Below are 16,483 nucleotides of genomic sequence, written 5' to 3' on the forward strand. Positions count from 1 at the left end.
CTCACCCTGTTACGAACCAACAGCTATGCACCCCCACAGTATCGGTAGGCTACAGTTACCGGCTTTAGTCTGTATACCTGATCCACCTTTGCTTGGTTTATTTTAGGCATTCCAATATGTGACTTATTTAAATAGTTTCTGAAGTGTAACCACCACCTCATGGTTCTCCCAAGGGCATGAAAAATTGATGGTTTTTCAAAGTGATATCCTGTGCTCCACTGGGCTTGATAAGAACATGCAATGATTAAACTGTTGGCAAACAGTTTATTTTATGTATCCTGTTCCTTGAAAAACAGTGCATGGGATTGCATATTTACCTGTTTTGTTGTTTATTTGCCTGTGCAAATAACTAATACTTCTATGCATTATTTTATGCAGACAACATTTGCACTTCTGTGCCAGGTTAATTTCTCTCTTCATCTATTCATATCACTCTTTCTTCTGAGTGTTGCATTAGATTGATATGAAGCTGCTGTGTATAATGTATCACCAGGTTGTATTGGTATCGGTGCGATATCTGTTTTTGTAAGATTTAATCCCGCGGGCGGTGTCTTCTTTCTGTCAGGTGTTAATGTTGCACGTATTAGCAGATCCTTTTGTCAGAACCACTCAGAATATTTACACAAATTTAATAATACACAATAACTTTGCTGGAAGTTGAAGTTTAATTTAAAGTTATCCTTTAAATAAAAGCAAGCGTTTAGTTTTTGATGAACAGGCATGTTAACATTTCGATCTGGTCAAGGTCTGTTTCTCAGTAATAAGTCTTTTTTCCTCCTTCACTTTCAGGATTTTCTGTCGTGGGCCAACAGAGCCGAGGAGAACGGGTTTGTGCTCGTGTCGTTTGGTGCCGGTGTCAAGTACTTGTCTGACGATATCGCGAGGAAACTGGCTGGAGCTCTGGGCCGACTTCCTCAGAAGGTGATATGGAGGTGAGTGTTGCAGGTCTGACTTTGTTTGGCAGGGCAGCATAAATGACATCCATTCCCACTGTTATGTTCATGGCGAGTGTGTGTGTGTGTGTGTGTGTGTGTGTGTGTGTGTGTGTGTGTGCTTAGTACCTGTCCCCTTGGCCAAAGATTTAAAGGTAGGCAAATATGTATCAAAAGGAAGATTAGAAATGTGGAAACTCCCTAAATACATTATTATTAAGTCTTTATTTATTGATTTAATTATTATTAATTTAATGACTTTTTCACAAGCGTAATATTTGAAACAACAACATTCGTATCCTACACTTGTCCTGATACTGTATTTGTACAAATACACGCTAATATACATAAAAACATCCATTGCTAGTTTCACAAAGGCCATCTGCGAATAAGGTCAAGACGAGGCATATGTTTTATTGAATGTCTAAGACTGATCTCGGTGCACAGCATGCATCCTGAGATCCTGAATTAAAGCGTGACTCGCAGAAGGAGTACTTCTCATTCACTCACAGTTCTTCAGCAGGTTTATTCTCCTCTTCATGCCACAGACAATAGTAATATTACAAAATCAAATCAAATGATTAACGACTGGCTGCTATCTCAAAGGTAGATTCCAGTTAATATCCTATGACTGTTGAATTCAGGTCCATCTTATTTCTATATATTTAATCTCACTCTTGGCTTTGAATTCTTAATCCTGTCAAGTATCGTATGTAATTGCGCACAGTGTGGAAAAGTCTGAAATGCATAGCCGGATGGGCAATGTTTGCAAGTTAGAAGAAAATGAAATGAAAAATAGGCGTATCATTTATGCCCCATACTTACATCATTGAAAGAGGACGTCTACAAAGGTTGCATTGTTGCTGGACAGTTATTTAAAAGAGATGCATCCATTGAGTCCTAACTGTCCTCAAAGAGATACCTATCTAGAAGTGAATTAGGCCAGGGAAACAGAGACTCTTTGATTCCTGACCAATGGGGTGCGTAGCAGGTGCTGCGATTGAAGAGAACAGGAAGTGTGTCTGTAGTCCGCCCCCGGACACGCAGTGCTGTGTCAAGCTTGTGCGGCTGTCACAGATAACGGCACACACACAACCAGGGCAATGATGCTCCCCTCACACCTCCTCCAAGTCTGTCCTTTTACTTCACTGTCACTGGCAAAGGAATCAGGGAAATGTAAACAATGACACATAATATAAACAGACAAATATAAGATCTGTAAAATATGAGTGGGTAACAAGGTAAAACAAACCGTATCAGATCAATCAAGAAAATCAGTCAGAGCCTGATTGTTAGTTACCAAAACCTGGGCCTCCAATCAATCTCGCAGCATGAGGTCAGTGAGGTATGGTTCCCTGCTCCCGTCCAAGTCTGATATCTATACAATATCACTTGATACACCGATCAGCCATAACATTATGACCACCTGCCTAATATTGTGTAGATCCCCCTTTTGCCACCAAAACAGCCCTGACCCGTCGAGGCATGGACTCCACTAGACCTCTGAAGGTGTGCTGTGGGATCTGGCACCAAGACGTTAGCAGCAGATCCTTTAAGTCCTGTAAGTTGCGAGGTGGGGCATCCATGGATCGGACTTGTTTGTCCAGCACATCCCACAGATGCTCGATTGGACTGAGATCTGGGGAATTTGGAGGCCAAGTCAACACCTTGAACTCGTGACTCATCAGACCAGGCCACCTTCTTCCATTGCTCCGTGGTCCAGTTCTGATGCTCACGTGCCCATTGTAGGCGCTTTCGGCAGTGGACAGGGGTCAGCATGGGCACCCTGACTGGTCTGCGTCTACGCAGCCCCATACGCAACAAACTGCGATGCACTGTGTGTTCTGACACCTTTCTATCAGAACCAGCATTCACTTTTTCAGCAATTTGAGCTACAGTAGCTCGTCTGTTGGATCGGACCACACGGGCCAGCCTTCGCTCCCCACGTGCATCAGTGAGCCTTGGTCGCCCATGACCCTGTCGCCGGTTCACCGCTTTTCCTTCCTTGGACACTTTTGATAGGTACTGACCACTGCAGACCGGGAACAGCCCACAAGAGCTGCAGTTTTGGAGATGCTCTGACCCAGTCGTCTAGCCATCACAATTTGGCCCTTGTCAAAGTCGCTCAGATCCTTACGCTGCCCATTTTTCCTGCTTCTAACACATCAACTTTGAGGACAAAATGTTCACTTGCTGCCTAATATATCCCATCCACTGACAGGTGCCAAGATAATGGGATTATCAGTGTTATTCACTTCACCTGTCAGTGGGCAGAATGTTATGGCTGGTCGGTGTATAGATCACTTTTTGAATACATCTATTGACGGCTCGGGCGCATTCTCAGACATCCTAATGGATCTTATTGAATCAAGGCTTTGGCATTGTATTCAGGGGAAAAAAAAGGCGTATTATAAAAAGTGGAGTCCTGGATTTTGTTTAGTGTGTTACTGTATATTGGGTTGTGCAGTTATCGTCATTGTTATTGTCTTCTATGTTGGCATAGACTACAGCCAACAGTAGTCTGTGTCCTGTTCACAAAGAAACCGTTCATTCGAGAGCTGTCACTGGGCCTCTGTGCCTTCCTCTACACTACAATGTTGCCTGTATTGAGTTTCATTCTTCAAAGATCAATATAGATTTCAAACTTTTATCTATCTGTATCAAGTCTGTTGTGTTTATATATATCAGACTTCCTGTTTGGCACCCCATTATATTTATAAAGAAATCTACTCAGTCGGACCAGTTGAATGTGTGTTACTTAGATCTTTTCTGTGTTTAGTTTAAAAAATGCTGTTGATGGCAGGTGAGGAAAAGCAGACGTGAAGCTGTTGCTTTATTGGAAACCAACATGGTCCTCGTCCCTTCAGAAGTTCATGGCAATGCCCCCGGCTGGCCGTTTTGACCATGTAAAGTGGAGAATAAAAAATTCAAATGACTGTATCCACCAAACAAAGTGGTGCATAATGTAGCCTGAAACCTGGGCTCTGACTCCTGCATGAATCCATGCTGACCTCACACGACCCTTCACAGCTCTGTTTGTTCATGAACACACAGGTCATAGGTTGTGTGGGTAAAAGAATTAAAAAAATCAATGGACATCTCTACCTGTGTTGAAATAGCTGTCGCTCAACCCTGGACTGTTTATTGACCATCTTCTCATGGGGCAATTCAGTTCAGATGTTCTGTTGAGGAAGTGTATAGGCAGACCATACAGTGAGGGAAAAAAGTATTTGATCCCCTGCTGATTTTGTACGTTTGTCCACTGACAAAGAAATGATCAGTCTATAATTTTAATGGTAGGTGTATTTTAACAGTGAGAGACAGAATAACAACAAAAAAATCCAGAAAAACGCATTTCAAAAAAGTTATAAATTGATTTGCATGTTAATGAAGGAAATAAGTATTTGATCCCCTATCAATCAGCAAGATTTCTGGCTGCCAGGTGTCTTTTATATAGGTAATGAGCTGAGATTAGGAGCACTCTCTTAAAGGGAGAAGAAGCAATCAATCAATCAGATTCCAAACTCTCCACCATGGCCAAGACCAAAGAGCTGTCCAAGGATGTCAGGGACAAGATTGTAGACCTACACAAGGCTGGAATGGGCTACAAGACCATCGCCAAGCAGCTGGATGAGAAGGTGACAACAGTTGGTGCGATTATTCGCAAATGGAAGAAACACAAAATAACTGTCAGTCTCCCTCAGTCTGGGGCTCCATGCAAGATCTCACCTCGTGGAGTTTCAATGATCATGAGAACGGTGAGGAATCAGCCCAGAACTACACGGGAGGATCTTGTTAATGATCTCAAGGCAGCTGGGACCATAGTCACCAAGAAAACAATTGGTAAGACACTACGCCCGCAAGGTCCCCCTGCTCAAGAAAGCACATGTACAGGCCCGTCTGAAGTTTGCCAATGAACATCTGAATGATTCAGAGGAGAACTGGGTGAAAGTGTTGTGGTCAAATCGAGCTCTTTGGCATCAACTCAACTCGCTGTGTTTGGAGGAGGAGGAATGACCCCAAGAACACCATCCCCACCGTCAAATATGGAGGTGGAAACATTATGCTTTGGGGGTGTTTTTCTGCTAAGGGGACAGGACAACTGCACCGCATCAAAGGGACGATGGACGGGGCCATGTACCGTCAAATCTTGGGTGAGAACCGCCTTCCCTCAGCCAGGGCATTGAAAATGGGTCGTGGATGGGTATTCCAGCATGACAATGACCCAAAACACACAGCCAAGGCAACAAAGGAGTGGCTCAAGAAGGAGCACATTAAGGTCCTGGAGTGGCCTAGCCAGTCTCCAGACCTTAATCCCATAGAAAATCTGTGGAGGGAGCTGAAGGTTCGAGTTGCCAAACGTCAGCCTCGAAACCTTAATGACTTGGAGAGGATCTGCAAAGAGGAGTGGGACAAAATCCCTCCTGAGATGTGTGCAAACCTGGTGGCCAACTACAAGAAACGTCTGACCTCTGTGATTGCCAACAAGGGTTTTGCCACCAAGTACTAAGTCGAAGGGGTCAAATACTTATTTCCTTCATTAACATGCAAATCAATTTATAACTTTTTTGAAATGCGTTTTTCTGGATTTTTTTGTTGTTATTCTGTCTCTCACTGTTAAAATACACCTACCATTAAAATTATAGACTGATCATTTCTTTGTCAGTGGGCGAACGTCCAAAATCAGCAGGGGATCAAATACTTTTTTCCCTCACTGTATAGGTCTGTTAAGTGTGACGTGCTACCTTAAACACCCACCTGGAAACGTCCACAAATATATATTGTGTGTCGTGTCCATTCAAACCGACCCATCAGTTCTCAGATCGACCCGTTGGATGTGGTTTTGAGGTTCCACAATTATACTTAACACATATTTTGAATTCATGGTAAATGTCAATAAAAACATCAACAAATAAATGGCAAGTGTAATCACAGCAGTCACCATCACATCACGGTTACTCTGCCAACCAGAACGCATCCCGTTTTTAAGCTCTTGTGTTTCAAAGTTCAGGTTAATCATTAACGATCTACAAACAGCCTTACACTTATTTTTAACAATGCCCTGATTTAAGGGTTAACTTGTTTTTATGATCATCATTGTATAATTGGTATTTGTACACATTTTGTTGACATGATATGAACCTTGCATCTTAGGTTATCATTGTAGACAAAAATGAAAGTTTAGACAGAGCCAACCTCCTTGGGCTGGAAGTTGTTCTCCTCAATAAATGGCTTTTTCGTGTTTGCCTCCCTGGGTGCTGTCTATATGAGCCGAGGACTGTCTCCGCAGTGTCTCAGGGCAGCAGCTGCCCCTTCTGAGTCTGACCACGACCGAAAAAATAAGCGTGTGTGAATTGTCTCATTGTTTCATTCTGCACTGAATGTTGTCTTTGTTATAGCGGGAAGGATAATGTATGCAGGAGAAATGTCTCATCGGCCTCTGTCAAGGGATGCTCGTCTCCACTGCTGTGCTTTTAAGGCATGGGAAGTCATTTTTGTTCACAATTTTGCAATACTTCTTGTCGCAGAAACCATATGCCTTCCACAGCTAAAGGAACGGCCAACTGTAGCCCCTTGAGATGGGAAGTAACTCTGGAAAATTAAACCAACGCAATGAAAACAGCTCAGTACTGAATTATGAGCCATTTATGTTGTAGCCACATACATATATACATCCTTTTGGTTCATTCTTTACACATTTTACATGTTTCATTGTCTTTTAAATAATATCTCACAGATTCATACCAATTTACTTATATATTTATTTATATTCCTATCTGTCTATATTTGTTCCTGTACTGGAAGAAGCCGTTTTTTGAAAATAAATGGATGGATGATTTATTTACTGATTTAAATCACGTTGTGTCTTTAGGTTTTCTGGCATCACACCCAGTAATTTGGGAAACAACACTAAACTGGTGGAGTGGATGCCTCAAAATGACCTTCTGGGTAAGTATGTTTTTTCAAACTAGTGTTTGCGGGTTTTTTCTCAGTTCTTTGTTCTTTTTGTTCAAAGCGGTATTATATGAGTTCAAAAGCACCTCAGCTGATTAGGAGATTTCATTTTAACGTGCCCTGGATGAGTCCCATTGACAGACCAGACACCGTATTCACAGTGTGCCAATATCTAAAGGATAACAAGCAAGACGAACAATACCAGGAATGGGCACTGAGTCACTGAGTACATGCTAGTGCTGTTACGTGGAACTGCACGCTGCACATACAGAGCTACATTTCATATTCCCGCAATGAGGATGAGGATGGAGATGTTTTGTCCATGCCTGTTGTTGAAACTACCCCCCAAATTTGTATTGTAGTTCTTCACAAAGTCACATTTTATGTCTGTAACCCTGGTTAAAACAAGGTAACATATGTACACATTTAAATGTATCCAAACAGTATTTAAAATGCCAAGTTATCGAATCAATGACATCAGTCAACCCTGCACATTTTACACAATATAACAGTTCAAATTTACAAAACGTGGTCACAAAACGTAATAGCTTAATTAAGCATCTGTTTCTCAAGTCTTTGCAGAGCAGCATAGAGAGCAAGATATTCCACTAGTCACAAATCACAGGTTGTGGCTTTTAGTCCATTAAAAGTGAATACATCACCCATTACATTCACTCCCATTAATGGTTAGCTACGAGTGACATAATGAGTGGAATAAAGCCGTGCCCATTTGGGCTTCAAGAGTACTTTGTGACTAAAATAAAATCTTGTGTGCATTAACAGCCCTCAATTGGATGCTTTGTTTTTTTACGCCTCCAGCTAAATATACCAACTGTGCTTGTGTTCACCTTACGTTCACGGTAAACAGTATTACCCAGTTGCCAACTTTGCTGGTCTTTATGAATCCGTGTGCCCGGGCCCAGAGGGACTGGCATGGTTCCTGTGTTTTATGTGTATTTACGTGTTGCAAATTAAGTTTTGGATGTTAGATATATGAGATTTTTCCAGTCATATATGCAACTTTTAACATTTTAAAACTGTAAACTCGCCTCACAATGCCGGATGTATGCTTTTTCAGGGTTTGGGGATGTGTCGTGTCAGAACCACCCGGATACTGGAAACTCAGTGGAAAAACGACAGGAGCGCCGGATTTGTCTTCCCCACGGCAACACTAGTCATTATCGTGTCATTATTGTGTCATTATAGTGGTGGCGCATCATGGTCTCACCCCTTGTCCGTAGATAACATGAAGTGTTGCTGTGTGCCCGGCTGGGGGTAAAACATGGAAGACCGTTATTCTTTTCTCCTTTGCAACAGCAGAGGAGAATCGTTTGCTGCGGATAAAGTATAGTGTACAATTCAACATTCATAAAGAGAAAAATATAGGCAATCTGCAGTGATCACTGTTCGCTGTGGTGCCGTGTGGTTTTGCACTTTTGGTTCTGCCGGTCTGGCGAGGAGGTCTCAGGCTTGGCCGGGGCCGCATGGAGGGAATTAGACCGTTCACACCCACTGCCCCGTGTGCCTGGGGGGCACAAACTCTATGGAGACACATTGTTCTCAGCCTGTTCCTTTCCTCTTTGTCTGTTTCTCAGCTCTTGTGTTCCGAGACTCGTGTGTGTCTCGAGTGCCGTCCACGCCTGGGTTTGCTATTGTTGTGCTGCAGTTTGTTACCTGCCCCCCCCCGCCCATTTCACCGCATATAAAGGATATCTAGGGGCCAGGCTTTTGTAGAGGAAACAAAAATATGGTTATGTGAGACTCACCGGTGGCACATTCCAGGACAAACCTCCACCCGATACCAGGATGGGTTCCTGTGGCCTGGATCCTGCTGGCATATAATCCTGGCTATGGTCTTGTAGGCTCCCAGGGGGCAATGCTCAACTGTCTGTGGGTACTACACAGCAGGGCGATCCTCAGTCATGCTCACCAGCATTCTCCTGTGGCCTGATTACCCTTCACACCTCGGAGATATATACCTCATGCCCCCCTCCCTTTCACTTTATAACGCGCTGCCCGGGGTCCAAAGCATCACATCGCGGTATAAGCGGAAACAACGGTATCAATTCTGGCATTTTTTTGGCATTCAAATTTCCTACATCTACTCAATTCGAATTAGAATTATGGGCGATAATTGCACAACTGAATTGTAAGCACAATCACACTCTATTATATGCAATAGCATTCTTTAAAACTTTTTATTGATACAATATACCATTATGTCTTTTCAAAAACAAACAAAGCACTATATAAACCCCATAAACACATTGTGTTGCAAACAAGACCCTATATGTCAACAAACAATAAACTAATAAACTTGTCTTCACCTCGAGATAATAGCAACTTACCAACCTTTTTTAGTAGATTTTGACAGAAGACAGGATTACAAATTGATCCTAAAATGCCTTCACAATTTATCTCTGATGGAGTTGTCAGACTCGTGACTTATTGAACTTGAGCACCTGTGTCCTAAAACCAGGCCTCAGCTCTGCTCTCACTGGAAGAAGAGGAGGCAGATGGGACCCAGGTGTCATTTCAAGGGTGTGATCAAGCGACTTTCCATTTTGGTTTATTGGTTGTATCTTTGTGTTTAAGGTCACTCAAACATCAGAGCCTTTCTCAGCCATGGAGGCCTCAATAGTATTTACGAGGCGATGTACCACGGCATCCCTGTGGTGGGCATCCCCCTGTTCGGAGACCACTACGACACCATGACCCGGGTGGAGGCAAAAGGCATGGGCATCATGCTGGAATGGAAGAAGATGTCCGAGGACGACCTGTACGAAGCCATGGTTAAAGTGATAACAGACGGGAGGTGAGGAGTGCGTCCGTACGGGAGCGGGCAGAGCAGAGACACACAGATAGATAGGAGCCACACACCTGCGCTAACAGCACAGCTGTAAAAAGTGTTTTATGTCACTCAAAATGATTTTGACATGGGAGAGATCTTCAGCAGCTCATTCTCTTCTGAAGCATCATACAGAAGTGTCCAAGGCATGAGTTTATTTACCTGGCACCTGAGGTTTAGAGCGCGCTCTCGCTCTCTCTCCCTGTTAGAAAAAGCTCTCTGATGCCCTCTTGTGGTTTATGTATAAATAATATAGGATTGAAATAATAATGGCAACAGACTACAATTGTAATGTCCGCTAAGAACACTTGCCAGTAGAGTAGTTTGAGAAATGAATATGAATGTAAAAGTGAATCATTTGTTGCAAGTACATGTACATCAGTGTGTTTATATAAAAACATAGCCTGAAAATAGTGGTGTACAGACCTTAATGTGTTCACAAAGATCTGTTCTGGATCTGGGTAATCCATGCGTTATAGCCATGGTTCTGAAACAGTGTCTGCGTGTGTTTGTGTACCTTGTGGCCAGGCTGCCGTGCACAGTATTGCCCGTGGTGGTGGGGTTTACCGTAACATTTCCATTTATTTCCCTGTTCTCCTGCTGTCCCTCAGGTTCAGGCAGCGTGCTCAGGTGCTGTCCAATATCCACAAGGACCAACCCGGACACCCCATCAGCCGCGCGGTCTACTGGATCAATTACATCCTCCGGCACGACGGCGCGGACCACCTGCGCTCCGCCGTCTACGAGGTCCCTTTCTACCAGTACTTTTTGCTCGACGTGGCAGCAGTGCTGACCCTCGCCATCCTCGCCATCCTCTACACCGTGTACCGGATAGCGAGACTGATCACGGCCAGGATGTGTCCCGCCTCGGTGGCGCTTAAGGCCAACGGACACTGTTACAACGGGATCCCCAACGGGAAGCACAAAAGGAACGGCCACATCAAGCACGACAAGAAGGTAAAATAGGAGCGTTCGCAGGCGCTCCGCTGGTGTGAAACTCAATGCAAGGGACAGCATCCGACATCTGTCATGCACTCGTAACAAAGCTGGTGTTTAAAGGGGTGGAGAAAAGTGAAGGTTAAAGAGGAAAGGAAAACAGTGATTCGGAGGCCAAAATCCATATCTAAAAATCACTCATTCAACTTTTTTCCTTCAGAACACCTTTTCCTGTAGAAAACCCGACTTGTTGCGGCCGAGGCGAACAGGCGAGGTGTCTAACGAATGTCGACTCTGTCCTTGAAACTGAGATTTAATAAATTAATTTAAATTATCTTTTTTTTTTTTTTTAAGTGATACTTTATAACATTAAACTACTGTACTGCTGAACATCAGGTAAATATTTAAAACAGAAAACCAAATCTCTTCTATTTATTACTATTCCACTAATGTCCTTTAAAATATGTTGTTTTGGTTTGAGAAGCACACTCCCCCCCGCCCCACCTGCATCTGTTAGTTTGTTTTATTTTTTCACTTTTTAAAACCCAAAAGGCCTTCCTTTAAATATATACCTGCTCCCAACCCCCTGACACACAGGTGCATTGTGGGTGTTCACGTGTTCTTGCAGCTACTAGGAGCCAACGACACTTGAATACATGGGATCCAACGAGAGAATCCACACTTTGCAGTAGCTGTAAAAATAGTGTTTTGCTACAGTTTTACACTGCATTTGTTAGAAGAAGAGTAAACCATCAATGAAATAGACGAGTGGTGTCTTACTGTGCACCACAGACGCAGCAATTTTACCTCATGTTTAAAACGATGCTACAAGTAGTTTAGGGGAAGATACGTTCGATAAAACTGTTCTAATCGTAGTAAATAACAAATGTCTCAGTCTGCATTGGGAACTGTCAATGTCTACCTTGTATGTGTCTGTTTTATAGAGTGAAAACTAGCAATAGTTAATCATTGACATTTCATTTTAACTTATTGCATTTTTGTAATTGCTACAGTTGTTTAAAACTGTCAGTTTTTAACATATTTTCATGCGGTTATATAAGAATGGCTCTGCTGTTGTCCAGTACTTTGGCGTCAAGTTTCAGACGTTAAAGGAAAAAAGGACATTTTGAGAGATTACTTTCTTATACTTTTCAAGTTTCTTCTTTTGTATTGTGTCCCAGGTTGTTTGATGTACGCATGCTTTGCTTGACTTCATATCCCAATTATAGGTATGTGAATAAGTAAAATGCCCAATTTGTGCTGTGAACATACTCATATGTAAAGAATATCAGTCATAATAATAGACAAAATAGTTACTATTTTCATGTCAGTATGTTATATACACCAACTTTAAAAGCTGCATCTTTACAAAAGCCATTTTAAATTATATAAACATAGAATCTAAGTAAAAGTAATATTTTATATTTATATAAATATATATATGTGTGTATGTATGTATATATATATATATATATATATACATATACACACACATATAGATATAGACATATATATTTATGTATGTAAATTACATTTTTACAGTTAAAGAAAACTTGAATATGAAAGGAAAACAAATCTGAAGTCTCTTTAGAAATGATTGTGTGCAAGTGTGTGTGTGTTATATTGTGTTAAACTAGGTTCGTTTCTGTCCTTAAGCTGCTTATGAATATAAAATCATGCCTAATTAATACTTATTAAAATGTACACAAAAATGTCTTAAATAAATACATATGAAAAGAAAGATAAGAAAACAGTGAAGAAGCAACATTGACAAGGTTATGTTTATATAAAATATCTTATCAATAAAGTCTTATGAATAAATACTATTTTAACCATTTAGAAATAAATCAATTGGGATTAATAAATCTGTGGAAATAAATATATATGTTTTATGCAGTGATAATGCAGGGCAGCTTTATGTGTACGTTCCTGCCACTCCTGGGTGACAGTTCTGGTTCTGGATTCGGTCTAGAGTGATTGTAATCGGTGCCGAATAACTCTCAGCTGGTGGCTGGAGGCGGGTCAGATTGTTCCTTCGTGTCTGAGGGCTTCAATGCTAAGTACACATCTGACTCGAGGAAAACCGAAAAACGTCGAGTATTTTACAGATTCACCGTCACCAAGCTGCCTTGCTCAAAGAGGAAAAAGACCAAGTGAATTTTCCAGAACCACCCTCAGCAAAACATCTGGAGCCGAATGCACATTTTGCCGGGCGGTTTGTGGGTCATCAGGCACTGATCGATGCGCTTACATCAAGTGTTTTTTATTTGCTTAGTTTCAATTTAAACAATGTTTGTATTATATTCGCTTTCAGCTGCTCAGTTTGTGGTTTGATATTGGACATATTTCTGCTATCAGTCGGTCTAAACCGCTTGCGATGGCATGCGACTCTTCCTGCTTCCACATTCCTGAGGCTCACCTTCAGTACAATATCTCAGCTCCTCTTTCACAGGCGCTCACGCCCCCACGGCAGTCCCGTGGGTGCACGTGAACTCTCATCTCCCGGGCACAGGACACGGCTCTTGAACCTGGTGCGGGGCCTGACACCGCTGTGTCACAGAGCGACGGGGATGAATCGTCTTCTGTGCTCTGAAATGCTTTAACGCACACGGAGTGATCACAGGACTCCAGATGAGCGCTGGAGATTCCCCAGATTGAGTTAAGATCAATCGATTCATCCTGCGCTGCAACCGGGCATGACAGAGCCAGTATTGGGGGTCAGTAACGGTGAACTGTGATTGTAGCCCCCACAAATTGGGCATCCCAGAGTCGGCACATACTTGATGAATTGCCTGACCCAGACACAAACAGACCGCCCAGTAAAATGTGCTTTACACTCAGCTTGTGGCTCTGCTATACAACACTGTGCTGTCAAACGTATCTCCCTGAAACCCTTGTTACTGTCAATTGTTAACCCATTGGCTGCTGCTCTCCGCCTGCTCTGTGCGCTGTGTGTGACATCCTGGGCAGATTGAGTGGAGGCATGAAAATACTGATCTGGATCAATGAAAGATGCAGCATGTTTATTTATATCTCTGTGATTATTTATTTTTTATAGAGAAAAGTGTTGTTTGTTGCGTTCGTAAAGGGCATAAAGCCCACAGAAGAGATCATAACAGAAAATCCCATGAAGGTTAGCTACTGAAGTTGTCCTCTCTGCTCTGCGTTTTAAAATCGCTCGTATCCCAACCAGCTTTGAAGGTGTGGACCGTGTGCAACCACCTGCTTGATGTCTCGTGTGGTGTATGTAGAAATGTCATGTCTTTGCCAACATTTTGTGTTGATTTTGTGTCTTTAAGTCATTAGAACCATAAATCATCTTGGCACAGAAGCTAGTGGTCTTGCTGTCGTCAGTTTCCCTTTTCAGATGAGGTTTGCGAAGGCTTGCCTGCCAGAGTGTCACACACATTGTGAATGTCCTGAAAAAAGCTCTTCTGTGGTTCAGGCCCAGCTGTCACTTTTCAATTTGCATAAGTGGTTCTGTGGTTTGGTTTTGGCTCCAAACTGATGAAAGGTGCGATAGATAGAGCGGCTGTGTTGTGTTTCAGTCAGAACCAAAATAATGTTGTGTTGTTGTTTTTTCTGTTTTTGTCATCTTGAATAAGCTTAATAAATGTTTCCTCTTCATAGGATTTCAAACCCTGGGACACTTTTTATTTTCCGACTTTTTAATTTTGTTTTTAATGCAGCTGATTTCCTTTGACTTTTTAAACGTTTAAATGTTTAAAAGTGTTTACTTTTAGTTATTGCACTAAATCTTATAGAGACTATTTATGTGGTATTATAATACATGACTGACACGAGCTACGGGCCATACCGAATAAACTTTAATTGTGCTAAGTCAACACCTGCTTTTTCTGATCTACAAAAGCCTAACAAACATATATGTGTGTGTGTCTGTGTTAATCAACAAAACTGGAAGAAATACTATGGTAGAAAATACCATTTTATATCGATCTGTCTATCTGTATGTATGTATGTATGTATGTATGTATGTATGTATGTATATATGGTGTTTTTCATCTATTCAAAAAGGGGTGGTCAACTTAACATGCTTTTAAAGTTTTACGAACATGGCCCTAAGCCTCTTTAATAAACTGAGGGGAAGCAATAATATACATACCTGTAAAAAAACAAATGACAAAACAGAAACACACTTGTGGCCTTGTCTTTGTAATATCATCTCACTATGAGCCTTGTTCAAACTAAATCTGCAACAGCAACAACAAAAAAGACTTACTGTCGATACTTGAATAAGTGCATTTGAATTGAATCGCGCTTGCAGATGCATGTAGGCTATGAACAGAGAGATGAGCAATACAATAAATAAAATCTTGTGTACGAATGTGTCCTGGTTGATGTTTTTTTTTCTTATAACTTCAGTATTAATCATTCAAAGGGGTGAGCAGTTACAATGGTGCTACAAACAGCGCTTAAGAGCATAAGAAGTTGCCTTCTCTCTTCTCTGTACCATGTGACCACAGATGCCTGTCCGTCGCTCGGCTACACTGTTTCTTCCAGACAGCAATAGTCAGATAATCAAAGAAAGGAAGCAAACCAACATCCGGTCCATAGCGCTTGCTGTGGCCGAGCTGTGAGCTGAGCAGTGCCACCGCAGCGCCACCTCGTGGTCCCCAACGCCAAGCTGTCACACAAATCGGACTGTTGAATCGATTTCATGGGTGCTGGCTTTGGATTTCTTTTTCTTTTTCTTTTTCTAATTGGTATCTGTTGATGTTTGTTCAGACTGTAAATATAATATGTAATAATTATAATGCTTATAATAAAGAAAAATAACTAATGCTTAATAAACATTTACATATTTTGTTTGCATTTGTGTTGATATTCTGCTTTATTGATTCTGTGGCATTTGGCTGGCCCTGTTACTGTTGCATTCTGGGATGTGGAGGGATAGAGGAATGGCATAATACTGTCAATCAAAATACAGAATCCCATCTGTAGGCCTATATATACATGAAGATTTGAATATCAGGCAAAGTTAATACCTGATTTCGCTAATGGGGGGCGGGGGGGCAAGGGAATGTCACGCATGACTTTTAGAACATAAATCAACATCAATGGGTATTTAAAAAAAAAATACATTGGGTGCTGTTTTTTCATGTTTAAACCTACATGAGTTATGGATTGGTTCTTGGTTCTTGTGCCATAACCTCCTGCTGTGTCTATCCATGACAGAGCTCTAGGGCTGTGATGTGTCTATATCAGCGTCAGCACCGGACCCTAGAAAGAGCTCGTTTAATGAGCAGGGCGTTGCGATGCAGGACTTCCCTGAGACAGCGAGGGGATGAGATACTGCAGCCCCCCGTCCCACAGGACTGTGTTGTGTGACACAGATGCTGCACAAACCAGACCGTGTTTTCTGCGTTACAGAAGGACACTGGAGCGACTGATGGTTCTGACCGAAGAAACGGCGGCAAGAGATTGGTTTATTTCCCCATGTTCTGGTAGGAGTATCAAAGTGTCTTTCAATTATGTAATTTTAGCAACTTTTATGTAACCTTCACCACACACATGGTCTGCTGTCACCCAAACTCATCATGGTGTAAACAGCAATAGTTGAAGAAAAAATAGGTCTCAAGCCCCAACCAAATTAACTGTAAAATGCTTCACCATAGTAATCATTATTTTTACATAAAGCATAACCAACATGAATGCTATAGCTTTGATATTTCTGGTTATTCAAACCAAAACAGTCAATTTGTCTATGCCACGTCCCTGGTCATGTGACAGAGGGAAACCTATTTGTGTAACCTGCAACACAATAAATAGTTGGAAACTAAATTGTACTTTA

The 16,483-nt window shown here is 41.8% G+C and overlaps 1 protein-coding gene across 1 annotated transcript in view; it reads left to right on the forward strand.

Moving 5' to 3' along the window:
• The window catches only part of ugt8 (UDP glycosyltransferase 8), a 32,686-nt gene extending 17,182 nt beyond the window's left edge, over positions 1-15,504 (forward strand). Inside the window, exons 3-6 of the mRNA XM_066718065.1 lie at positions 790-932; positions 6,805-6,881; positions 9,483-9,702; positions 10,347-15,504. Of these exons, the coding sequence (XP_066574162.1) occupies positions 790-932; positions 6,805-6,881; positions 9,483-9,702; positions 10,347-10,701 (795 nt within the window). The 3' untranslated portion in view covers positions 10,702-15,504. The remainder of the gene's footprint in view (positions 1-789; positions 933-6,804; positions 6,882-9,482; positions 9,703-10,346) is intronic.
• Positions 15,505-16,483: the final 979 nt, after the last annotated feature.

This window comes from Amia ocellicauda, chromosome 12 (genome assembly GCF_036373705.1).
Source record: "Amia ocellicauda isolate fAmiCal2 chromosome 12, fAmiCal2.hap1, whole genome shotgun sequence".
NCBI lineage: Eukaryota > Metazoa > Chordata > Actinopteri > Amiiformes > Amiidae > Amia > Amia ocellicauda.